Source organism: Anticarsia gemmatalis, chromosome 5, assembly GCF_050436995.1.
Source record: "Anticarsia gemmatalis isolate Benzon Research Colony breed Stoneville strain chromosome 5, ilAntGemm2 primary, whole genome shotgun sequence".
NCBI lineage: Eukaryota > Metazoa > Arthropoda > Insecta > Lepidoptera > Erebidae > Anticarsia > Anticarsia gemmatalis.
The window spans coordinates 3,487,852-3,515,490 of NC_134749.1; the positions used below are offsets into that span (position 1 = coordinate 3,487,852).

General features: G+C 32.7%; 1 protein-coding gene across 1 annotated transcript; it reads right to left on the bottom strand.

The window, feature by feature from the left end:
- Window positions 1–272: 272 nt before the first annotated feature.
- Window positions 273–26,485, bottom strand: LOC142973327 (cardioacceleratory peptide receptor-like). Its single transcript, XM_076114975.1, has 10 exons — window positions 26,351–26,485; window positions 22,581–22,716; window positions 22,063–22,166; window positions 21,750–21,843; window positions 20,174–20,269; window positions 18,889–19,068; window positions 15,640–15,735; window positions 8,167–8,347; window positions 3,110–3,242; window positions 273–682 (listed from the first exon to the last, which is right to left on the bottom strand). Exons 1-10 carry the CDS (start codon window positions 26,456–26,458, stop codon window positions 533–535), a joined length of 1,278 nt encoding a protein of 425 aa, XP_075971090.1. The 5' UTR covers window positions 26,459–26,485; the 3' UTR covers window positions 273–532.
- Window positions 26,486–27,639: the final 1,154 nt, after the last annotated feature.

Consider the following 27,639-nt stretch of genomic DNA (forward strand, 5'->3'; position numbering starts at 1 on the left):
ACCTTATTGATTAAGTTCACACAGATTAAAATTACACAGTATACATAATACGTACATATAAAATATACATCTTATTAGAAAAGTCCATTCACAAGTAATATTGCGGTAAGTACTATTTGGATCCAGGCCAGAATAAGTTATGAAAATCTTATTAGAAACTATTAGTATGGAGTACATAAAAATTGAAATAATATCGTCGTATTTTGTTTTTATTGTAAACTTTACTAGCAAATTAAAATTGCTATCACAATTATTACGATGACAAACTAAACTTATGCAGTTCTGTAAAAAGTAGGGAACTCATTTGTTTTCAAACCAGAACATTTGTATATCCAGTTAAACACTGATCTACCTCAGGAATGAGACAGAGACTAGTTAGGTACGAACATCTTTTAAAGACTCACATTTTAGATAATAGATATATTATATGTATTTGTGTTTAAGTATGTTTGTATAGATGTTCCAAATAACTTGTTTTTTAGTAGCCGCCATTTTACTCATCAACATCCTTTCTTTAAAACTTGTGTATAGACTACAAGAAGGTGTCCTCCCTTCTCCGTTGTACTGGGTGACAGTTGTTGTTGATCTGCTGCTCCGGCAAGTGTAGACGAACCTTTTTGGAGTTTGTGCTGTTGCAGTGATGAACCCTCTGCTTTGGAATCTTCATGCTGTCGTCTTTCAACTAGTAGGATTAGAAACATATTAGTAGGGGACTTTTTTTCAACATGGTTGCTTTACAGTCAGAAAAACGGATTTAAAAATATTGTTCGATATGTTTTACTTAATACTATGTTATTGGCGGAATCAGGCATAAAGCCTTAATCGCCACGAAGCTAAAAAAAACAAAATATTAATATCTAGCTGGCGTTAAGGCTTCATTTGCCTGTGAAATTTCATGCCCGTATTTCAGCCCCTTAGCGGTTGTTAAACAAAAATTTAACGTTATGTTTGATCAAGGGTCCTTAACTATCTCCGTGCTTAATTTCATCAAAGTCAGTTTAGTAGTTTAGCAGTAAAGGCATAATACAGACAGACAGACTTTAACATTAACAACGTTGGTGTGTCGTTTGTTTCTAAGGAGATGACCTATTTATGGCAATTAAACATTAATTTACCGCCTGAAAAATATTGTCGTAAGGTTCTAAAGGAAATGTAATAACCTCGAAAGTGGACCCAATTAACAACATCCGCTTTTTCAATTTGTAAGTCAAAGAAAAATGCTTTTACATATTTTGAATTGGAAATACGCTACAGTTATTAAAAGGTTACTTTTGAAATAATTCGTGCTAAAATTATATTACATAGGCCTAACCTACAATTTCAAAAGGCGAAAACGTGCATGTATTTCGTACACCTTTGCCTACATCTTCAGGCATAATAGGTTAGACGTAATGCACCAATATTCCTCATCCGTAACGTTATTTTAAACTTCAACAATGTTAAGAAAAATACGAAATGAAGGCAAAATAACCACACCTAATTGAACTTCGAATAAAAAATTGACACTCCAAGATCAATCAATTTAAATAGAAGTAATAAAAAAGTTAATAAGAACCAAATTTTAAACATTAAGTAATAAGTTGAAGGGAAGGGAATTGATAGGTTCTATAATTATTCAGGTGAATGACCTCTGTAGGGTTGAAGACGGTGATTAACTCCCGGAAAGGACAAGGGCATTGTTTGGTGACAATGAATCGGAATTGGAAATGAATTTATTATCCTATTGTATAAAATGTTGGAAATACAGTTAGATTTGTGACAAAGTTTCTTAGACTTAGACGCTTTTTGGCATAAGTTCGTAAACTCATTTGATTATTTTCTGAATAAACTTACTTGTCTTGCCATGTACTTTTCAATTTCAATAAAAAATGAGTGCTTTCGCCTTATATCAAATAATCACTAAATATTACAAAAAAATGTTGCCCGCCACGTCTGTCTGTGCGTTTAATAGCGATAAACTTAAAATCGAATCCGATTTTCAACAATTGACATTTTCATTTTTGAAAACACTTTTTAGTGTATAATTTGGTGAGTTAATCTTAGGTTAATCTTGTGTAACTCAGGCGGAGCTGGGGCGGATCGCTAGTATTAATACATATATCCAAATACTATCTCCCTACCACCAGGAAACTGAACCCAAGTTCTTAAGATCCATAGTCGTATTAATAACATCTAAGTCTTGATAGCTTTCTTACATGTACATACCTTTTTTTTTTTTTTTTTTTTTTTTTTTTTTCGTCAGGAAAATGCATTACTGCATGTCCCGCCCCAGGGAGGATAGCGGGGGTCTGTCGGGCTCTCCCGCCGGCAAGGCGTTCCGGCTGACTTGGGCATACCGACTAAAAACCTGACGGTGTTCCTTCTGCGGTCACCATAACGTGGCCAGGACGCGGTACCTCCGATCGGATACTCCGCGTCCTACATACCTATACAAAATGTCTTTTCTAGACCAATTTTCTGAAGATTCTGGGTCAAAATTAAACATAATAGTTTTTATAGACGTAATAAGTTTGAACCGATTTCTGAAAGTTGGCACTGAACTGTCGTAACTTGACTAGATGTATGGAGCGATATATCCCAGTTTCAAAGTTTTAGCTCCTAAGCTTATATAAGCAATGAGGCTAAGAAATACTTTCTAAGGAATTGTTTTTATTTATTTTATAAGTGTACTGTGTAACCTGACGGTTAATGTTACCACAAAAAATATACTATTATGAACTACTTAAAGTTTGGTAATGGCAAGAAGATTAGATCAAAAACTATCAGAAATCGAATGTCTGAGGTTGATTCTTGATTGTGTTAGACACCATGAAACCCGTTAATGCGATTCCGAATTTCTGTTTATTTTGTATCATTTTCTTTATAAATTTTTGACGTACATTGTGCCAAGAATACCTCTTAATTCTTCCATACAATATTTTTTGGTACCAATTTATTTCTCTTTCCCTGTCAGTAATTGTAAAATTAACAAGTAATTATAGCAAGAAGTCGAAGAAACGTAAAAACATTAATGTAATAAGGATAAGGAGTCTATAAAACGTCTCTACGTAAATGAAAAAAGGTTATTTCATGAAGACTAATACTAAGTTAATGCTGTATGTACACTTACTCTAATAGTAAGTTCGTGCCTGGTCCGTCGGTGTGAAGACGTGAGCAGTTCTGTGTGCGCCCGGGACTCGTTGCCGGCTGGACTGTCGCTGGCCCGCACCCAGCACCACAACCATTTGTACGGCGGAATGTTCCTGTTTTATGAAAGAAAACATTTTAAAATTAAGCTCAAAGCCGTTCTATACTATACTTATGTTATTTTGTTTAACATATCCATAGGCCTAATAATTCCCAAATATTTTTTTTTGAATTTTTTTTACATACTTTGCGTGCGTTTTTTCTTTTCTCGTTGTATTAAGGGGGTGTTTGAATTCAAATTATCTTTAACTTCGCATGTAATGCTAATAACTTTATGAACAAAAAATTACATTGTAATCCAAAATAGCCTACGATCTAAAAACCAACACAGTATAAAACGTAATAACTCGCTTATATACTTAAGTACCAAACACCAACAAACCCATATATTAGAAATTAAAGGAAACTCGAACAATACAATTTATAGAATACATTAAAGAGGAATGTTTTAATTAAACATTGAATAACGTTACTCATCAGATAATTAACTGGAGAAAATTGGTTCCCAGTATTTTAACTAAGTAGAATTAATTACGCTAGTCAATTGGAGTTATTAATTGTGGTATTATTTATCGTATGGCTAAAGACTGCCTCTGTGGTGCTGTCGGTTATACATCGAACTATATCAGTTGGATACCATCAACCATAATCATGGGGTCTCGGGTTTGATTTTCGAGTCGCGTCAAGTACTATTCGACTTTTCTCACTTATATAACAATGATTTATATAAGAAAGTTAGGTAAGGTGTCAGGAAAATGACAGTAGACTTGGCGCCTTTGCTTGCGGCTAACATGATTAGTCATATTAGCCCAATAGCCTAACTAACAACAAGATCCCTACTTTTAGCGTGCCCTCCGGAGCACGAAGACACTCGATATACCACTATGTAGCCACCCATCTGTGAAATTGTTTATAGACTAGCTAGCGCAACTAACTCTCGCCTCACTTATAATTATTGTAGTTTTTTCAATGGGTGTTCAAATAGAATCAAAGAAATTAAAGAAAAAAAAATTTCATTCGGTATTTACGACTTGACAAGTAAAGTTAGAGTTGTATCTCGAGAGTCTAATACCTCTGAATGTCTTTGAAGATTATTTACTGTACGTAAAGTTAATTAAATAATTAATTAGTACTTAGTCAAAATAGACATTCAGATTGTTGTTCAACTTATTAAATAGAAGAAAGATACAAATGATTACTAATTCAGGATAACAGGATTCCTTTAATAATTATGAAACCGTAATTTGCTCGAAGATTGCCCGAATTGTTGTTTTTATAAATAAAATCGATTTCACTTTATTTAAACTGTATCCGTATGCCGCTAATGGGAAGACTAGCAAAATAAGAATCAAAATCAGAAAGCGAAACCGTATTATTATAACCTAAATTATCACTTAAAAAACTGTGGCCACAACATTTTCGTAAGTAAATAATCTTTTTCCGAATCAAAAGTTCCGAGCTTTCTTTACTTATTTCATTACCACACCCTAAAACCTTGGTTGCTATGGCTTTAACAGCAATTTCCCCTTATATTTTTATGAGTTCGCCTCTGTAAAATACGCCCACTATACTCCTTTATAAGTCTAATAGAATATGTTTTGGGTAATGGTCACACGATAGGAAAACTGCGACTTTAACTTAAGAAATATCCACTTATAATAAGAAAAACAAAATTTAATGAAAAAAAAGGGATGCAAGTTTTTGCTTGAATACATATTGTAAATTCTTTAGTTTGGAGTAAGAGTACATTTCAATTAGGGCAAACTGCAGTGAAAATAAGTGATTTAAATGCTAGTCCCTTGAATTTATTTCAGTTTTTGATTCCTTTTTATTTAAATGACAAAGTCAAGGGTATGCTGTTCTAAAATATTGCCATGAAATGACAATACAGAGACTGATGTTGCCACAAGATTTGTTAGAAAATACTAAAAGCCTTATTCAGCAGCAAACTCGCTCATACCTCTATCGTTCTGTAAAATCGCTTCTCGCTTGCAATGAGGCCTTAAAACAAAACATTCTAGAAGCAACAGATAGTCACTTAAAAGCTACTAAATAGCACAAGTTTACGATCTAAAAAGCATAAAGCGTTTAGTATTTTAAGTGCAGTTTAACGTCAGTGTTTGAGGTTAGAGACACGTAGTCTTTATGTCTCCGTTACTGTACTTAAGGAGCCTTATTGTTCGAATTTTCTAAACAATTTACAGACTTAATGCACTTCTTATTAATGTTTATGAATATGATAGTAATTGTATGAAAAGTTTGAAGTTGTGAAAACATTATCTTTAGTTAACCTGCTGGGGCCATCGTCTGCATCTATCTGCTGCGTCTATCTGCTGCAGTTTAGTGTACTTTTTAAAATATCCAGGTATCCAGAGATTTGGATCACCAGGGTAAAGAATCAATGAAATGTCACAGAAGTAGACGACGCTTTGCAGGTATATAAGGCAGCCCGTGACCACAACCGGTGTAATTCGATCAGTCAGGTAAACAAATAGGATATCGTAATCTTTAATTTTTAATCGCGCTCAAGACCCGTTTTACATATTAGGATATGATAACAGTGTTTTTATATTTAATAATGTCAACAGTATCAAATTTTTTATATAACTGAAAACCTCTTCCAAAAAATATCATTTTTAACTCAAATGTATATTTTGTACAAAAATGAACAACAAATACGTGCGTAATAAATCAAATAAACACTAGCTCATTAAATACTTGGCAGAAATCCCATATAACAATGTATAGCGGTTTTAAAATACGGTTCAACGACATTTGTTTCTGTCTGTACGTAGTTACTTTTATTTGTAAAAGGAAATTGTAGTTTCAGTGAGATATAAATCTGCAGATCCTGTTTCAATCTAAAAAGAGCCAGACATTTTAAATCTTTATTCTTTCGTTAGCTTGTTATGACAGGACATTTACTTTTTCTTCCGAACAAATGGCGATTCTTCCGCCAGAATTATGGGACGGAAACGACACTTCATTTCCTTTGAATTTTTCCCAACAATATCTATCATTTTTTGCGCGGAAGGTTGCAATTTGGACCGTCTATGAAGGACGGGTGCTGAAGAAAATATATCAAAGATCTGGGTATTTTATATTGATTGTTGAAATGGACAAACCGAGGAAAAATCGGTTTTATGTCTCCCCAAAAAAATGAAATTGAGTAGAAGAATATCGACATAGAAACTGATCTTACACTTTGTATTTTGCGTGATTTTTAGTACAATGTATGAAGTTAGGTTCTAACCAGGGTCAGCTGGTTAGTTAAACAGATTTTTTATTAGATTTTTTAACGAAAAATCTATAACACAGTGAAACTTACACTTATGGTAATTATAAATTGAATATTCTCTCTAATCCTGTATTTAAGAATGTGTTATTTATCTAACATGGTTTATCATATAGTAATCTAATGGGAGACAGTATCTTGTACAAAAATAATATTTGTCCCAGAAAACAGATCTCAGCAATTATTATTTAAAAATCCTTTTCAACAAGCAAAAAGTAGAAGCTATTTCTAGCATTTATAATTAAATGCTTACTTACTTTAAGTAAGGTTCTCAAATTCGCTTAGAAAATTTAAAGGTGACCTTTTCTAAGTCGTTCGAGATGACGAGACTGTCTTACTTTACGACTGTAACGACTAATGGGATTGAGGCATAAATAATTAACTCTAAGTTTTCACTTTAAATGAACAAATGTAGTAAAATTGATTAATTAGGTTTTCTTTTTATTTTCATGATAATTTATTTGAAAATGTAAATAATTGTAATTTTTTGTAACGGCGATGGAAAACATAATGATGAAATCTTAGAAGTCCCCAACCAGCACTTGACCAGCGTGGTAGACTCAATGCATAGGCCTCGCTTTCAATTTGGGAGGAGACCCTTGCCCTGGAGTGGTACTGTTACGGGTTCACAAAAAAAGATGTATATTTTAACTATTGCGACTACAATTTTATTATTACCATTTGTAATGTGTATTGTATATTTGAACTACCTTCGTAATTCCCAAACACTTAATTTCGTTTATTTTCTAAAATAATGTTCATGCACTAAGGGAGCGATCTCAAAAGTTTGCAGACTACTTATATTTATATAGTCTCTTTGCAGAAATAAAGACCATATAATAGCTGCTTAAAAGCAAAGATAACAATTAAAGTGTCATTCCTGTCTTAATAGTCAAGATAGAAATATTTCAACAACATGCAACTCGAAAGTTAAAGTTATGAAAAATTATATAATGGTATATTTTTGGGCTGGCCATATTTGACCCAGGAACCTGTGGACAGTAATGTCATTAATCTATTTTCTAAAGATAATTACATCAAACGGAAAACTTCCTTTTTATAAATGAATAAATTATACAATTTACTTATCATTACCTCGTGTACCGAAGAACATTTTTTATCCTTAACATTCTCAGTATTAGCAAGATTACGTTCATGAACTCCCATTTTACAAAGCACCTTATTTTATAAAACGTTTTATGTTGAAATTTTTTCCGAGATGAAAATGGTTTGTGGGATCGTTTAATTTTATTACATTACGTTGAAGTATGCGTTTATATGAGATTTGAATAATTGTTATTGTATTTTAAAGATAAAAATTGGATCAATATTGCTTTGTTTTAAAATGCATTTGTACGTTAAATATTCTTTAAAAGCTTTAATTGTAAATTATTGCTGTCAAGATTGCAATGTTACGGTACGTTAACTATATATAAAAATATGTTTAATGTAAGTTACCTAGTTTTTAAAAGAATTGTTTTTTGTTACTTACATCACATAATACTTGGATTTCTTATACACGATTTTCAACAGCTATTTAGGTGTTGGGCAACATATTTCACAGTCTTAACATGCTATATACATTTTTTTTGTGGAAAAAAATTTTTGCTGTTTGTGATATGATAGCATATCAACATTTTTAGGTACTATAGTTACTAATATAAGTAATATCAAAGATTTCTTACCTGAGACTAACAAATATTCTGTTAGAGAATATAAAGTATATAACAGGGTTGGCGGCCGAGTTAAGGGGCGCGAGGCTCTGGATGAGCGAGGCGATGGCCACGTTGACCTGCGTGTCCGGCACGTAGCCGTACACTTGCAGCAGATCGAAGATCATGTACGGAGACCAGCAGAGCACGAATACTGGAACAAAAGACTTCTGTAATTTGTATAAATAAAACAAGTACCTACAAACTTTTGATTGTATGATATTGAAGATATCGCACCGTACCTATACTATAATAGTCTGTTGCATTAACGGTCAGTTTTTTCATCAAATGTAACAGCGAAAGTAAAAATAACTTTGTCGAACAAATTTGATTTTCATTTTTACTTTACACTATACTTTGGCTGTTACTTTTGATGAAAAAACTGGCCGTAAGTAAAGGAGAAGATTTTTCCTTTGCAATCTAGCGTATGTGCATTAAGGGACATAATCCATTACTTCAATAAATTTAATTTAATTGAGCAGATTTCAAAGGTAAAAGGTGAGGATAAAATTGTATACCTTTTTTATAAATAAGTCTATCTTTACGTTATTTTCTAGAAATCTTTTGATCTATGCTTCATTTGTCGGGTACTCGAAGATCGTTAAATATGTAAATCTAAACTACGTTATAAACTACAAAGTTATCACAACAATGAATTTCAATAGTTATTAAGTTAACTAGCCATTTGAGTTCGAAACTTTATTATACAATATCTTGTTTCAATTAATATTTTCACGAGCCGTTTTAATTACTCAGATGATAATTAAATAAACCGTATAATTGAATGAAGTAGAAGCTAAATTATTTCATTATCCTCTCAATTGAGTAACTAATTGTGGGAATAAAGGTTTGTGAGGGTAATTACATTTTTATGAGTTCCTAGTACGCTCCTTGATATCCTGCCGGTTTCGTAACAGGCTGGTGACACGGTAACCTGAATTTAATGGGGCAAAACACATTGTTCCTATTAACGCATCTCCCATTCGCTTACAATGGGAATAGAAATTTCTCCCTTGGCACATCGAACTATAGAAACGCATAGACAGATTGTAAAAGCACTTGACAGCAGTATTATTGCTCTCTAGGTTTTGGACATAAGTATATCTAAATCTTGGATAAATGTTTTGGAAATACAAAGTGGTATCTCTCCTGTTTAAGCGAAATTATCTCTAAGTCTGATAATGATTTGATAAAACTTATTCTTTTAATGAATACCTTTAGTAACGTGATTTGAATTAAGAAAATGCAAGTTTGAACACAAACAACAAAACCACGTCTTAATTTATAACACAATGATCATCACTTTTTCTCTTTTTTCATAATTTCTGGGTCCTATTCAAAGCTTTGTACAAATGCTAACTTAACTATCCTCACCACCGTATAATTTACGTATTTAATAAAGACTATAAGGAACAAATGTTGGAATAATAAATTCACAAATTATTATAGCACTCCCTAACTACTTTCTTGGGGGATTATCCAATAAAAACAGACCAGCTTCGTCGAGTAAGTTGTACAAAGTTTCCGTCGCGGACTTATTATTATGTCGGGTTAGTGTAACTTTCTTGTCCTAGAATCTGTGTTGATCTAAGAATTATAGAAAATTATGAAGTACTCGTGACATTTTCTCATTTTACTTGGAGAATATTGCGGTAAATTAATCTGTGGAAACTGTCCGAGATTGTTTATGATGTTTTTTTTTAGACGCGATTGTAATGCTTGTGGTTGTAACTTTGTTTTTTTAACACAACTAATAATATAATATTTACAAGACTCAATCCTTACATGTCACGTAATAGGAAAGATTTCAAAATAGTTTTTTTTTTTTTTTTTTTTGGGTTAAAAGTATGATAGCTGAGCTTTTCATGTTTTTATTTTTTTAAGGAGTAGAAGTTTGGCTTACTTTACAAAACAAAGTATGTGCTATTATACAATATTTTGAAGACACTCCAATTATAAAACCTGTTAGTTATTTCTTCCGAAGGTGTCTCAAAGTATTTCTTAGCTATTTTTGGCTTGAACTTCGCCATTACCAAGAATGTTGATTCACTCCGATTTACAAACGTGGTCTCATTTTCTAATTTATTCCGTGTGTCTTAGGGCCTTTTTGCCTGTATTTACCTTTCATATTTGAACACAAATTCAAAGTAAATGTTAGAAGATAATTTAATATTTGCCGTCTTCAACCATTTGTTACGGTATTGGGTTTAACGTTTGTAAGGCAAATATTCTGGCATTTAAAGTACTGATTGATTTGAACTTTTGCTAAATTAATGTGATGGCGAAAAATATTTTCTCAGTAATGATTGTTTGAAGCCCTTAGGTTCAGATATAAGGAACATTTTTATTTATTCAAAGCTCTCCTTTAATTTATAATATATTTTGTGCTGTTTTTATCCTTCTGCTAGACATTAAACCTAACAATGATTTAATACAAACTACTTATGAGGATAATATATGATAAGTCTTTATAACATTTTGGGACGTTCGGGAATTTTTCGAAAATTTCTTGTTAAGTATACAGTATTCAGTATTTATTTAGTGCTGCACCATTTTTGAAAACATCACATCGCGAGCAATAAAAATAATCTACATACAACAGAAGACGAATTGCGTCAGTAATAACAAAATAATTGTACAAAACCTATTTGTAATAAGTCTCTTACATTTTCGTAGGACAGAAATGTGGTACGATTTTCTTCAAAATAGTCCTAAAAGAGAACACAGCTCATAAACATTGTCGAGTGTGATTTAATCAGGGCTGTCTGTGTTCATTGCCAATTCAACTCGAATTATTTCTCAGCTTCCTTTTATTACACGGGAGTGACGTGACTTAGGTCTTTTCTGAAGTAAAGTGCTATTTGGCATAAAAGAAGTTGATGCGATTATAAATATTGTTGTTATTATTTTCTGGCTGTTATGATCTTTTTGTATCTAGAGTAGACTGTTACATCAACAGTTAATAATTTTAATCAAGAGTAGAGTTTTTTAAATTCTTTGTATATTGAACTTTTAACCGTCGTTTCAAACCTTTTGTCATTAAATAAAATTGCTTTAATATAAAGCAACGGAAATCCTAACATGATAAAAAAGTGTGCGACATTTTGTTTTGTTATCACTTTGTGTCCCTCTGCTGAGCGTAGGCCTCTCCTTGCATCCAAATCTGTCTGTTCTGTGCCAAATCCTGCCATGATGGACCTGACATAATTAAAGTTGATAAACATTATCGGAGTATAATTATCTGTAAGAATTTCTTAATAAGCTATTAATATCCAAAAGAACCGTTGTGAATGCAAACTGAGCGGAAAATGATCTTCCTGCAAAAATGGTCCAAAAGTTTTCCTAATAAGGGATCTGAGCCAAAAAACAAAAGCGTTAAGATCAGATGACTGTACAAAATATGATTATGGTAATTCCTGTCATCAGTGATGTAAGCGTAAGATAAAGAAGATTGGGAAACGATCGATCGAGCTTTATAAAAATGAATGTGCCTTAATATGTAATGATATCTTACTTTTCGTCTTTGGAAATAGGCTAAATACTTTGGACCACTTCTAATAAATAGTAGCATTCCCAGACAATTTTTTTATTGTATTTTAAGTTGAGCTTATGTTTTAGTTCCGATTCGTTTTTGTTCCTGACAAACAAAAAATATGATTGGATTTATTGTAAAGTAAAAAAAAAATCCTAACACATTTTTATATAATGTTAAAGAAAAGATGTAAGTATTTTTGTTTTCTTCATCCATAAAACACTAACAATTCGTTTTGCAGTTTCAGATCTCACTGCTGTCTATAAGGTCAAAATCTCAACCTTTGTTTACACAACTGCTTTTCCTTACCCCCAGCCCTTTTCGTAAGGTCGTTCACCCCTCGCATCGTTGACAAAACCAAACACATAAACAATCCCAACCCAAAATTCAAGATCAAAACCTCCGTCATTCTTTTATTGCGGCTGTAACTTTTTATATACGACTTTCCTTGTACCGGTCAAGGTCACGAGAAAGTCATCTCAAAAACCTTCAGTAGCGCGATTTTCTACCACAATCGACTATTGTCAACTAGTAGGTTATCGAAAATTTTAGTATGAAAATTGATCAGCGCCTCTAGCGGGCGCCGCAGGACCTATTGTTGCAGTACATTTAAAATATCAATCTCTCAAAACTCGAAAGTACCGGCAGTACATTTGAAATGTCAAACTCTCGATACTTAAACGTCCCGACCTTAGAGAATAGCGCTACTTAGCTCGATTCTCTACCGCTATCGACTATCGAGAAATTTTTGTATGCAAATCTGATCAGCGCCTCTAGCGGCCGTTGCAGGAACTATTTTGGCAGTACACATTTCAAATGTCAAACTCTCGATACTCGACAAAACCAACGGTAGAGAATCGCGCTACAGGGCACCATCTTCCATCCAAGTTTTTGCACAAAGCCTGTCAGCTTTTCTCAATGTAAACACTTTAAGTGTTAATTTATTTATTGTGATTTTATGTTCCGTGGTAGAACAACAATAGCTTACAGTTAGACATGATGAAGGAGATCGTAAAGAATTTTTATCGTTCCTCCAGTTTTTGTGGCCTCTTCATATTCTGATGGCTCTCACATTTATTATTGCTTTCTAAGAGATTCGACCCCAAGTTTTGTTTTCTATTGTTGGTGGTGTATTTCTGTATTTGTGCGTTGATTCGAAGAGTTTTCAGAGATTCAAACTTTGCGTTTTGTACACAGTTCTTGAAAATGGGACTAGGGGAATGAATAGGAATAATGCATAAGATTTTACAGAATTGTGTAACTAATCGTATGTATGTCAATAGAACGTAATCTTTGGGCTATGCTTTACACCAAAAATCTTTGACATTTCGAGTGATTTTCACATTATGTAATAACTTTGTTTTATTCTATAAGGTTCCTAAAACCTTTGACATTGAAGATATTTTTCTCTTGAGTTACTTATTCGCGGCTAAATTTATTATGACACCTTGCCATAAAATATGAATACGACGACGATGTTTCATATTTTGCTCTACATCTCGAAACATATATTTTCTTCCTTTTAATGCACAAAAGCCTACTTTCTATATGCTCTGTCATAATTTTGGCTTAAACAGAGTTGTGGATTATTCTACAATTGTACGCATTTTTAAACGTACATAACCTCTCTTAGTAGATACAAATAAGATCATACGATTTCCAAAGAAACTATTTTTTTTAAATTCCACTATCGTACTTTTCTGAAAACTAATTTTTATCAGTCCTTTATATTATATATTTGCTATATATGTAGGTACTCATAACTTCCCTTAGAGGTAGACAGAGACCAGAGCCCATATCGTTCTTTGGTCTCTGCATACTACTGTGGGAAAAATGTATGTGTGTATGTACGTACTTGTAACTCGTAAGTACACATTATCTGTTAAAATCTTAACCTGCGAGGTTATTCCCTCCACATTGCTATCTTGATACACCGCAATTTGTCACACATACCGCGAATTCAGCCATCGTATAATTTACACAGCACAAACAATGTTCTGTTATGTATGCAGATATATCTATCACACCTTCAGTAGAATAACGGTGTATGCGACTTGATATAGGTTCAACGTTACGTCATTCTTCCTCTGAAGTTATGTTTGTATGTGCTTTACGGGGTTGCCATTAATTTTCCGCGTAACCTATCACTGAATTTATGTTGCGGAACTAATCATTGTTCAGTAAAATTATCATTGTTTAAGCTTTAAATTTACGCCTGTTTGATACACCTAAATAAACTTCGTACGATTCTTGGGATTTCTTGATTGTTCATTTCGTTTAAATAATGTTTATTTTATATTTTTATCAACCTTTCTCGGAATAAAAGCTTGCGTGGGAATTCGTTCTTGAATATACGAAAGCCTTCTATAGTTATAGCTGTAGTATTTAAATATTTATGTTGATTTTATATATTGAGCATTTTTACACCACTAGTTAAAAAAATCATTTTGTAAAGAAAACTAATAGTTTTCGAATTAATCCTTAACTAGCCCCAATCTTGTAATAAACTATTAATAAATTTAAAAAAAAGTATGTAGAAGTAAACTGAAAAATCAACCTGTAAATTAACGTTACAAAAATAAACTAATTCTCCTCCGCGTGTCTGTCAATCAAAATAATACCCGACATAATTATTGTATAGGGCAGGAACTGCATGGGGAGTATTTTCAAGTTAATGACTTCGTCAACCATAATAATATGTTTGTATTGACGAGAAAAGTGTGTATAATAAGAAAAAAATATAGGTTGAACGAATTTTCTTAGTCACAATTTAACCCCTTTTTTAGAAAAGTTAAAATGTAATTCTATAGTCCGTCAACTTAGTAGACAGCCTTGGCATGCACGATTTATCTAGATTACTAATAATAATTCTGTGTTTTTCTAAAATAAAGAAGCTGTATTAAACAGGCCACAGTCGGCTGCCGAAGCCTGCGGGTAACTGATTTTCAAAATTCAGGATTTTGTATTCCTCCGTCTGCCGCGAACCTGGCATACTGGTTTCCCTACTAAGTTGGCTGACTATATGCATAAGCTGGTACTGATATTCTAAATTGTGAATTGTGTATGCCTCCACCTAACGCGAATCTAGCATACAAGTTTCTTTACAAAATGATTGGACTTTATCGCAATATTTCGTAAATTATTTAATTTGAGTGCTACACAAAGCGAAATATTTTAACAAAAAGGTATTCATGCCTCAAATAGTTGCTTGTAACGAATACAAAACTTTGTTAAATTATAATTTAAAACAAAGCGGTACCTTCATCAATTGTCAAAAGTTTAAATGAAACTACAATTTAATGAGTATAATTGCTATTGTATTGCCGAAATAAATGAAAATAGTCGTGTTTTAGGCCTTAAATGAACGATAGTCGTGCTTAAAATCTTAATTATTTCTACTTCAATAAATTTGTTATTGTAACGATGAACAACGATTTTAAGAAATCAAGTGCCTGCCATAATATCTGCGATTAGATTATTATTGTCAAAAACACATTTAAATGGCTTTTGATAACAATTTATTTGTCAAATGGTACACCGTTGACATTGGTAGCTCAGGCGATACTATTATAATAGACCTGACTAAGGCTGGTCAGCGAACCTGGATTTTTTGATAATATCGTAATGTCTCCGCATAGAACGATCATCGTTCTAAAATCGATAGCGGGTCGTATTTTCTTCATAGTACTAAAATTATGCAATGCTAGCTTCTGTCTGCTACTTTATCGTATGTAGGATAATTCGTAAGTATCCTATGTGTTTATCTAGATTATAAACTATATATATGTATCAAACTTCATTAATATCCGTCCAGTACTTTTTGAGCCAACTCGTTATAAACATGAACTCGTTATATACTGACTTACAAATCTTTCCTCTAAATAATATTAAGTATAGAAAAAATCGTCACTTACCAAATACAATGACAAAAGTCATTTTGACAGTTTTGATCTTGGCCTTCGGTATGATGCCGCGGCTGCTGGCGCGCCGGCTGTCCAAGTCGTCACTGTCTGCAATACAAACAAAATGTTACCAATCTGCTTCACTTGCATTCTAGGTTTAAAGGCTGTCTAGTATTGATAGTATTTGTTTTATGCTGAATATGATTTTTCAAGAATTGCTGCTGATATAAGCAAAACACGTTTATTAGGGTTTTTCTTGCTGTTATTGCTGTTTTTGACGAATATTGGATTCTATAAAGAATACGAAAGTAATCAATCTAACGAAAATCCTTAAAATTTGGTTTACTTCTATTTGTTGAGCTACTGTTTGGTTTGCACTTTTCGCGCTTATAATCTTTGGGTGGCTACGTATGAACAATAAATATGTTATATATATTTTGGTATTTAGTACTTTAGTTTTACGTTAGTCAGTGATCAACGCCAACAAATTTTACATTTGGAAACTTACAAAGTGCACGAACGGTAAACTTGTACTACTATACTTAACTATTTTAAGATAACTGCTCTCAAAAACTTTTCACTAAAATATATTGTACTAAAATAATCTCTATTTTGACATGAAACATTTTCCATTCAAAATACGGAAGATTTTCGGCAACATCAGCAAACAGTTTGCGACAAACAAGTTGTCTATCAATACGGTCTGGCGTGCTCTGTAAAAGTTTGTTTGATAAATTTCCTTGAATAGATGCCTCGCATATTGTGAGATATAAAATTTATAGCCGTGGGCGTAACTTTGCAAAGGCGTTAGAGAAATTGACGGAGATATTATTTGTAATTTATAGTATGCGAAATGCAACGATTTTAAAGATTTCTTGCAGTATTTTGTTCTGCGCCTTTAGTAGTACCACTGAAGAAGTGAAACAATGGAACGGAGTCATTTTTGTGAACAACTGAAATCTTGGGTGTTTGAAGAACGCGTTAAAATCTAACAGACAAGTAAGGTGTCATATTAGATTATTCCTGGTAAATCTCTTCATTAAAGCATGTTAGTTTTTAATAAAATAAAAAAAATATTATTTCCTTGTTTTTTTTTAATTGCACGTTTTGCGCAATGATTTAAGTGGTCACGTCGCCGCGATAACCGTAGCACCGCGTGTGGTTGAATCGAATCCCATCCGGGACAAATATTTGTGTGATTAGCACGGGTATCTGTTCTGAGCCTGGTCGTCAATTTATCTATATAAGTATGTATTTAGAAATATATAAGTGAATTAATTCAGTTATTTGTTCATCATAGTACAAGCTCTGCTTTATTGGAATCAAATGACCGTGTGTGAGTTGTCCAATAATATTTATTTTAATTTTTTTTTTATAAGACGCGTGTTTTTAATACCTGATCTTATCATATTGACTCAGGCCTAAGCTTCAGCATCACAACAAAGTTTATCGTTCCGTATTCTTACCGTCAGTTATTCAGTTTACTATTCAATAAGCAACGATAACATTTTATTCGTACACATAAATCTCAAGTGGTTCAGTATATTTCATAGTCCTCTGTCTTTCACAGTTTGGTCACGTTCGGCTTAATTTGACCCTGATACTTCGCTGTTTTCGGCTTTCCAGATATTTTTGTTAGGTGTTTTTTTATGTATTTTTTTCGGAATTATTCAATGAAGATAATTTGCGACTATACTTAAGTTGGCTTGTTCATTTATTTGCTTTACTTGGGTTATTAACTTGCGCATTTAGAACTTTCTACCGGCCTACGTTGAGCTTATTCTTTCAGATATAGGTTGAAAACCTTTCAAGTGGTCAAACATTATTCTCATAATAGATATATACAAGTAATCGAAAATTTCATAAAATGCTATCTCTTTTTTCAGAGTTTTGTAAATTATAGAAGTTCTTACTGATCTTTATGTTCCCTGTGGAATAATTAAACAGTTAACTTAAGAAATAAAGAAAGACTTATCATATTCCATTACGTAATACAGTTACGCAAAAGTCTATAATATCTATAACTTCGAATTCAGATGAATACTCTGGAAAACTTTATTTGAAAATCATGTTCGTCTTAATATTTTTATCCCGACGTAAGTAATAAAACTTCGTTCGTTCTATCATAAACTAAGTTTTGAATTAGCATAATATATCATTATTAAAATAGTTTCTCAGATTTACAATTCATGAACTCATGACGTATCTATTCATGATATTCTTTATTTTATTATGAATTTTCTAATATTTTAGAGTACATTGAATAAGTAAAAGCTCAAAGATTTTCAGACTTGCCAACAATTTTATAAAGGGAATAAAATTCATGTTGTGCGTATTATGTGTGTAATGCCTTACGCTGATTATGATAAGCCTTATAATGAAGAGATGTGCCTTATAGTGAAATAATATTACTGTTGTATATTATATCATCTAGTATTCAAACGGTCAATGGTTTAATTAAAATACACTTACGCTGATTATGATATTATTTAAAAACGTCACGTACGTCCTATGCCTTATGAACAGTGCGTTTCTTGACTTTTACCTATTAATTTATAGTTTTGCGCTAAAATAATCCTTCGAATCTATATATATGTTACAAAAGTCTAGTATTACATAAATTTCAATTTATTCATATTTTTGTTTTCATGTACAATATCGTCACTTAGTCTTAGTACGTCAGATAACAGGTCCGGGATGACTCTCTCCAATTAAAATTTTCCCGCAAAAACAATGACAAATTACCCACTATAATTAATTGTGTGTGACTGGCAGAAAGTGGGCGGCATGACGGTTTATTGGCTGAAACTGCCAATACATGTTCCAACTTAATTGGCCCAACATGCTCGATGGGTTTCACAAACAATTGAACAGCTTTAGATTTTATAAAATAGCTATAATTATTAACAGTAATGTATGCATTTGTTATATTATACTGATTACGGGATTAAACTAATTAGAGTAGGTTTCCTATAATAGATTTTTATATTAAAATTTGTGTATTAATAGGCTTTTCTTTAAATTTAGTTTCCTGTTTTCTTATTTTTCCCTACGAATAAAGAGATATGTTTATAATCTTTAGTCCACAAGTACTATTCTTAAACATAAATAAGTATTAAATTCTAAAAAGTAAAGATTAAAATTTTTGATTCCAAATTTGACAGAGCTGTAGATTCTGTAGTAATCAAAAGCTTAACAACCATTTCAATTCATACATTTCAGCAGTTCAAAACCCCAAATTTTAAAAGGCTATTAACTTACATTGTCTAGTAGCGGTCGCTCGCCGGCCAAGTCGGTTGCTCTTCTGTCGTATAGTGACCACAATCACACCGTAGCAAGCAGATATAGTTAACGCGGGCGCCACGAACAACGAGACGAACACGCTCGTCATCCATATCCTCCACTGAAGCTTGCTTATGCTTGACCAGCATTGGTAGATGCCTAGAAGAAAGTTTCGATTTAATACGGATAGAAAAAGAAAAGTAAAATAAAATTTATGATTATAATTAGTTGTTTACAGAGATCACAGAAATGATGTTCTTTGAATATGAACTTTTTACCAGTCATCCGTAAAGAGCTCTAGGCTCGAATAAATTCGTTATAACTTTTTGGTTAATGGATCAGGTTATTGTTATTAGGTCAACTCACTACCGAATTTCAATATCTAATTAGTACTAAAAACACAAAATTTGAAAATAAATAATTTTTATTGCGATTGAGAGAGAGAGAGAGAGAGAGAGAGAGGCAAAAGAGAGACAGAGAGAGAGAGAGTGAGAGAGAGTATAAAGAAATACTTCAATTATGATTTTACTGATTCACTGATATTTCCTCTCAGTCATAGCGAATGAGCTACTAAATTCTGTAAAACTGAGATACACTTTTACAGCCTTGTAAACGCTCTAACGTTTCCCCAATGTATTTTAAAGACTTAAATCTCCATTTAAAATCACGAGACGCTCATTACAAATCTTTCCTTCTCAGCATTTCTTTTACGACTACTAAAACAACTGAAAAAAACGTATTCGTATGCACAGATGTCTATCGTAGTGTTAAACAAGTTGTATGTCGTAAAATAAAACCAATTAACTTGTAAGCTGCGTTATTAAATGCTAGACTAACAGTTAATACTGTCTGTACACCCACATGGTCTCGCTTATAGAACTTAGTATGTTGTTACGAATTGTGCTGGCACTGGCTATTGTAAATTAGGGAAAAATGCTTGTAAGTCTTAAAGTATTTTTCCCAAATTTGGATGGCTTGGCTTCCAAGTTATTTCTTATTTTTGTTACCACATTTAAAGCATTAGTAGCATTAATTACAACTAGTTATCTGACATGGTTCGTTCGCCTCATAAACCTTCGTAGGCTTATTTACTATCTCGGCAAAATCAGGGGATGTTTAAAACTAAAACAGTTTTAAACATCCCCTGATTTTTGTTCTATCGCGGGTAAAAAAATGTCTTCATAAAATAATTATTGGTTTAGTGGTAAAGCTATAGAATCATATCGGACAGATAGAATTTCAAATTAATAGAAATCATACATACCTTCAACATTCGCTTCGTCGAATAGAAACAGCATCGGGACACAAAACAAGAAGCTGACGAACCACGCTCCGAGAATGAGGGCGCGAGCACGACGCCCTGTGTAGGACATCATAACTTAAGTATTCATTTAATTTTTAACATTACAGTTATATTCATATTACTATGTGGTACTTTACTAGGAATAAAAATATAAAAGGAACGTGAAAGTGTGTATCGTTGTAATTTCACTATTACACGAGTAAGTTTTATTATCCACCGCTTGGTTTTCTATCGTTATTCTTAAATCTTTTTTCCCCAAAACATTATTTTTTCACACCTTCTGTTAGACACCTTACAATAGAGTACTACTACATTTTTCTCTTCACTTTGTTAATAAGTATTTCTTATTTAAAAAATCTACAAAATTTGTTTGAAGTTATAATGTGTCCGATAAATAATATGAAACGCAAATGCAAGTTTTCGTATTGTAAACGTAATTACACTTGGCAAAGTCCACAACATTAGCATCGTAATAACGCGTCACCCGCACTTGAGTTTAAAACCCTCTCGGGCTATTAACCACAAGAATATGCTGTTTTTCCTTTCATAAAACATAATTACTGTTAGAAAATTACTATATAAAATAGTAGACAAAGAGTCTAAAGTTATAACTTCTCGTTATGGTGCAAGTTTTTGAAGTGTACCAGAATGGTCTACAGTTTATTATTTTTAAGCAAAACGCATTTATTTGTCTAAAATATAAATCTGAAAAAATATAATGTTAAAAATGTAATGTTAAAATTAGTAATGTTAACCTATACTGTTAAAGCCTAACCCTTCCCTTGTTCGGGAGGAGACTCTAACCCAACAGTGGGACAGACAAGGGCAAAATGCTAGACAATTTATTCAAAAATTCTTAGCTACTAATCGTGTTTGAAAATTTTTTATGTATGATGATATATGCCACATAGTTACAAGTTTGAGAAGATTTATCTAAAAGCAAGCTAAGTCTTAACGAAGTTAAGTCTGTAATATACCATAGGAGCAATAGTGCTAAAATTATCGCTTTCTACACGATAATTTCTTAAAACTAAAAATTTGCTGAAACAATAACTGTTCGTGTCAACGAATGTACCAAAAACGCTCAATTTTGAAACAAAACACCCTTCAATAACATTAACTTGAACAACACAGAATTAAAGAAACACACATTCACACTATCTGTTATGAGATCAGCTCTGTTTCGGACAGTGTCTGGTCTGCTATAGACCGATGTCTATCAGAAAATACAAGTGACAAATAAATAGGAGGCATTTTATTCTAGTTGTAAGTTTTTGCTTATTTCTGGTGACCTAGAGTAAAATGGCTGTATTATGTGTTTGAGAATTTCAAGCTAGTTAGGCAAATGTTGTCTTTATTAGAGCTTGTTTGTTTTAAATTACCTTATTCAATATTATCAGCCAGTTAGCTTAGCGAAGGGCTTAGTTCCTGCTTTGTACATTTTTTTGTCCATTTATGATATTTATTATAAACTTTCATGGTTATAGTAATAAATAACCATTCAATTAATGGTAAAATATGTGACATGTTTACTTACAGCTTCCAGTGAAGTTCATTGGATGTGTGATGGCGTCACATCGGTCAACACTTAGAGCTACCAACACGTATGTGGAGGAATATGTGACCACGCCCTATATATAAAAAATATGTTTAAATTAATATTCTTCTTTAAATGTCAGTGACAGAAACAAGAAAATCTTTTTAGCTACAAACTTTTCAGCTTGAGGAGCTACTAGGAATTGCTTCAATTAAGCGTAAATATTTGTTCCAATACAACTGTAAGTGCAAGGGGTAATATTTAAATCGCTGACCACCCAGATCGCAAGTTTGACCTTTGAGTTTGGTCTTACCTGTAAATATTTCATCATCTTGCAAGTGATGGACCCCGCGAGCCACGTGATTGTTATTCGTTGTATTAAGTCTGGTAAAACGCTGATTAGACCAACTAACAAATCTGAAACAAACACGTATGATTACTTCCCATCTATAATCAAATTGTGCCATTCTAATATTGTTTCAACTCGCAGCTTTGCTTAAAAATGAATAATTATTAGAAGCTGATCTCAAATCGTAAACTCAAGAGTGAAGAATTTTTTTTTTAATTCTTAAAAAGAACTCCCGCATTAAGAATTGCTCTTGTGTCGCGGGGACTTTTACAAACAGACAAACAACAGACACAAAGCACAACCAGATCCGACCATTATTTGTGGATCGCACAAAAAATTGATCCGAGTGGGAATCGAACCCGCGACCTCCCGACGCTGTGGTATTGGCGTGGTGACCTAAACCACTGCGCTACAGAGGCTGTCAAAATCCATGAAGTGAAGTAATTATTTTGACTTTTAAAGCATCTCATAATATTTCTTACCAGCGATTGCCAGTTGCATGATGAAGAAGTTCATCCGACTCTTCCTGGTCTTGGTGAGCAGCAATGCGAGGACCACCGTCGCGTTGCCGGCTACTATCGTCACCAACAGCATCCATAGTATAGCCAGTTGTGCTGACTGGGTAAACAAAAGATTTAGTTAGATGAAATATACGTAGGAAGATTTGCTCAAGGCTTGGAAATGATTATTTTCTAGTTTAGTTCGAAGAATTAAGAAGTTGCTTAACTTGCTAAGTCAAGAATCCGTCAATTACACAGTATTAAATATAAAAATCGCATTAATTTCCATGACACCTAAGCAACCATGTTGAAATCTTTCCAATCTGGGGGGCTATCACGTATTTCAGTTGACAACTATTTGAAAGCCACTTAGCTGTATATTCAATTAGATTATAGTGATTAACACGTTACGTCAAAGCAGCAATATAATAGTGACCATCAATTATACGTACACTAGTTGTCAACTAAAATACGTAATAAGCCCGCTGGTAGACATTGCTAGTCAAGAACTGCAAGCGACCCTTTTTCTTTTTATTCGCTGAGGAGATATTTTATATAATTTCCGAGTGCTTTACATCTAGTATAAGTAATTTATAAGGTAACTTCTTTACTATTTTTATATCAATCAGATATCAAAATAAACTTAATCTCCAGTCGTCATTATAAGAATAATAGAAATATAAACTTGCTTTGTCAATTTAGGCACGCGTCCTTATTTAGCATATTTTTTTCCTGTTACGAATTCGTTAGTAGCCTTACAGAATCATCTTGGAGGCTTGCATAATTAATTTCTCGCGGTTCTTTTACTTTGCAAAGGCATAATTAACTTTCTGTTATATTTTTTGTTCTATAATCTTTGTAAGTCCAGTCATTGTTTACATTTCTATTTCAACTCGAAAAAGATTGACACGATTTTTCATACTTTTGCGTAGGTTTTAGTTTAATTAAATATCATAACAGTAATTACAATTATTAATGGACTAAAAATTCTTGGTTTAAACAGAAAGGATTTTGAATCTGAAGTAAGGCTTTTAGTCTGCGTCATAAACTAGGTTTTTAGCTTCAAAAATATTCTGAACCAGTCACGTTTTGTAGTAGGTAGATAATAATGTATTAATAATATCTTTTTTGTGTTGCCTCGTGGTATTATCATTCTTATTTTCATCTAAGATCGTGCCTAACAATATTTGCTTCGGTTTTATAATCATACATACAAACACCCTTATAATTTGTACTGGTAAGTCTTCCTCTTTAATTACTCTATGTATAAAAAAACCGCATCAAAATCCGTTACGTAGTTTTAGAGATAAAATCATGATGGGGACAGACAGTAGATAGCGACTTTGTTCTGTACTATGTACTTATGTAGTGATATAGATTTAAAGATTGCTTTCTTTGAGACACTGATCTCAAAACTGGTTAAATAAATTGTACAAAAATATACGCAAGCAAAGTCAAGTTCCTAGTCTTTTCATATAGCAGACAACGTGAGGGTGACAAATATTACCGAAATAACTATCACAAGTTCTAAACGTTCGATGTAGTGCTAAAGTTTCGCGTCGATTCGGTGCGAATACTTCTCCCAAGTAATTTGTAGTAAACTGCAGAGTGCACGGCGTCTCTCCACTGTTTCAGATACCTACGTAAATTAATTAAAACCTAATATACACATTATGTATACGGCTTTATTGCAGATAAAGTTTGTTGTGGAATGGCTTGAAATACTTTAATGCACTCATTATAGTTTATAAAGAGCGAAATGGGTTTAATTTGAGTATAATTACTTAATGGATTTAAATTTTAAAGTTGACACGTGAAACATGGCTTTAATAAATTAGGTTCTTTACGTCAACAAGCATTTGTTACAACCTTTACTTCATTATATACCTGTAAGAGCGCATAAAACATTTATTATTATATATCAAGGTTGGAGGCTTAGTATTTCAGTTGGCAACCTAGTTTTAGGCGATTTAACCGCTAGGCGACCCAAGGCACCCGTAAGCAGTCATATTTGATTACAATACGGGAAAAATTGAGAGCAATTGAAATTAAATTATACATATTTTGCAATAAGTTGTTTGTTATAGTTAGGCTTTGTAATAGCTTCCTATTACAAAGATTAACTTATAAAAAAAAGTTTAAATGAAGAAGTTTCCTTAATATATAAAAGATAAAATGCGAGACGTATATTCTCAATCTCTACATTCCTCCATCGTGCTTTATACAGTGATTTAAACAATTTCGCCACCGCCCTTCAAACGGTCGAACAAAAGTGCAGTCTCGTTCCAAGATTAAAACTAAACTATATAACAAGATTAGAATACAGTGTGTCTAGACCCATAGTTTATTTGAAGAACCTTTCGCGATTAATCCTAGGAACGTAATGTGGCTTTAATGTGTAATCAGTTTCTTTCCTCAGGGTTCTTTGTGCTGAATTGTGGAGGATGTTATCGTTTTAATACGGGTCGGAGTTTAAATTTTGTTGAAGTAATTAGAGAGTGATAAGATTGGTTTATTGGTTGATAAAACGAGATAGAAACAATATATTATTATGACTTGCAGAGGGCTATTGGATGTTATTTCGTTAGGTATAATATATTAATCAAATCTGAAAAATTATACTATCACTCCTGAGGGGCAGTTCCCTACTAATCGTCTATTGACAACCGGCTATGTATCAAGAAATTTTGTAGGAAAAATTATCAGCGCCCCTAGATGCCGTAGAATCTAATTGTTTTCAGTGCATTTCAAATTAATCATATTCCCAATACACGTCATCGCGCTTCTAACAGAAAAGATTATCTCCGCGCTAACTACGACTAAGTACATAATCTTGTTCTACAGTGATGTGACAATAAGTTCAAAAACCTATGGGCCGTCAGTTACCACTACGACACTTCGGACCTTATTTGAATATAGTTTCAATTCATAAGATATTAAGCTCTAAACCTATGCTTCATGATGAGATTTTAAAGATTCCAGCCCTTCTTCAGTCTAGACTCATATTTATCAGATTCTCTCACACAATTAACCTAAGAACGTAGGTAACGTATCACAATCATTTATATTATTTTATTGAGCCGACAGTTTGACAGGCAATTCAGCTTAATGGCACGTGCTATAATGAGTTAACTCGTTAAGAACAATTTATTATGGGACTCTCAAATGTACTATGAAAAGAAAATATAAATGTATTTTATTGGTGTTCAATGAAATTAAGAAAATGTGCTCTTAAAAGTTGTTACTTTTGTGAAAAGCGTTAAAGTTAGTTATAAAAAGAAATTATACTGTTATCTGGTAAAAATATAGAGACCTTAACTAATAAAATCTTTTTAAAAATTACTTCATAATTAAGTGCCCTACAAGTTATGGCGAATATGCTAAACGCTTTTGAAATCTTATTTTGTATAAATATGATACAGATTAGGTACTATTATAGTTTATCCGTTGCGCAGTGTCAATTAGTTTTTAGCGAGATACTCGTCTACTACCTATAACTTTTAGCCAAGAAGCAGTCTGATTTTTTTCAGGTCAGGCATCGAGTCCACCATGCTAGCCACGCTGCATCACGGTGTTTTCCTTCACCGTTGGAACAAGTTATAATTATAATTATTTCACACACACATAACTTCGGGAAGTTATAGGTGTGTTCGAACACGCTACCACTAGCGTGGGAGCTATCAACTTATACCACTCAGTTATCACTTCTCTTTAAATATTTATAAGTAATATACTCATGATTGAATTCTTACCTGATAGAAGTAAAACTTGTTGATAGTCTCATTCTTGGTGACGTTTCTGAACAAGGTGTCATTGACCTCAGCGTACAGGCTGCAGTTGTAGCAGTACTCGTCCCCCATGACGCGAGCCTTCACATTTTGTCTTGAAAGTACCTGAGAACAAAGAAATTATTATGTTAATAAGTAATTATGTAAAGATAGCTTAAGAATAAGTTAACCCGGGCAACCATGAAAAATAAAAAATACCGAAATAATAATATTCATTAAAAATTAATAAATAGGTAGGACTCGTAACAAATACAGAACAAGGTGTGATTTTATGTAGTTACTAGCTGACCCGCGCAACTTCGCTTGCGTCACCTAAGAGAATGGGTCAAAATTTTCCCCGTTTTTGTAACATTTTTCGTTGCTACTCCGCTCCTTATGACCGTAGCGTGATGTTATATAGCCTATAGCCTTCCTCGATAAATGGGCTATCTAACACTGAAAGAATTTTTCAAATCGGACCAGTAGTTCCTGAGATTAGCGCGTTCCAACAAACAAACAAACTCTTCAGCTTTATTATATTAGTATAGATAGATAATGCACTGCAATAATGTTAGTTTATAATTCAAATTTGTTTTTAGTGGGCCATGTGTGTTGGCCGCGTCTTGTCAAAAGGCCTTAAAACTAGAACTAGCGATAAATTCAGTAATTACAACTATCATAAAAGCCTTAGGTTTTACTTTGAAAACTGAAAAACTGCAATTTTTCCCACAGATAACTTGCAAATTAGAGTGTTATACGAGATGACTAATAAAAAATATAATAAATACATGTAAATTAAATGATTGGATTTTAATTATATTTTGGAGCCATGAAATCTCAATGTAAATTTATAAGGTTTTGAAGCCACGCTTTCTTACTAGGAAGCCTAAGTAAACTCCTAAAAGTCAATAATTATGTTAAAATATTATTTATCTAGGATATCCTGAACAAATAGCGACCGTAATTAAAACGTTTACTACATTTTAATTATTATGTAAATAGGTTAGGTTTCATTAGAAGTAGAATATATAGAAGAATGTATAATAGAAGTGAGAATTTAATTAGCTCCTTGTTAAAATAATTACACATTGTTTGAATATAAAATATACCCGATATTTTAGCAAAATACACACTAAAAAATAAATTACTCATGATTTCTGGATACGTTAAGTGTATCAAATCGCTAATAAATTTTCCTTACTACACTTCTCGTAAAATTTTCGCCATTTTAAATCGCACTGCTGCTAAGTTTTTCATAAATAATTTGAACTCAA

What these genes read in the sequence shown, in the direction of transcription:
- LOC142973327 (XM_076114975.1), bottom strand. Translation starts at nt 26,458, where the DNA reads ATGGGGGACGAGTACTGCTACAACTGCAGCCTGTACGCTGAGGTCAAT. An exon ending in ACAAGTTTTACTTCTATCAG is followed by an intron (nt 22,717 to 26,350) that starts GTAAGAATTCAA and finishes TTGTTTACCCAG; the next exon opens with TCAGCACAACTGGCTATACT. An exon ending in CATGCAACTGGCAATCGCTG is followed by an intron (nt 22,167 to 22,580) that starts GTAAGAAATATT and finishes TGTTTGTTTCAG; the next exon opens with ATTTGTTAGTTGGTCTAATC.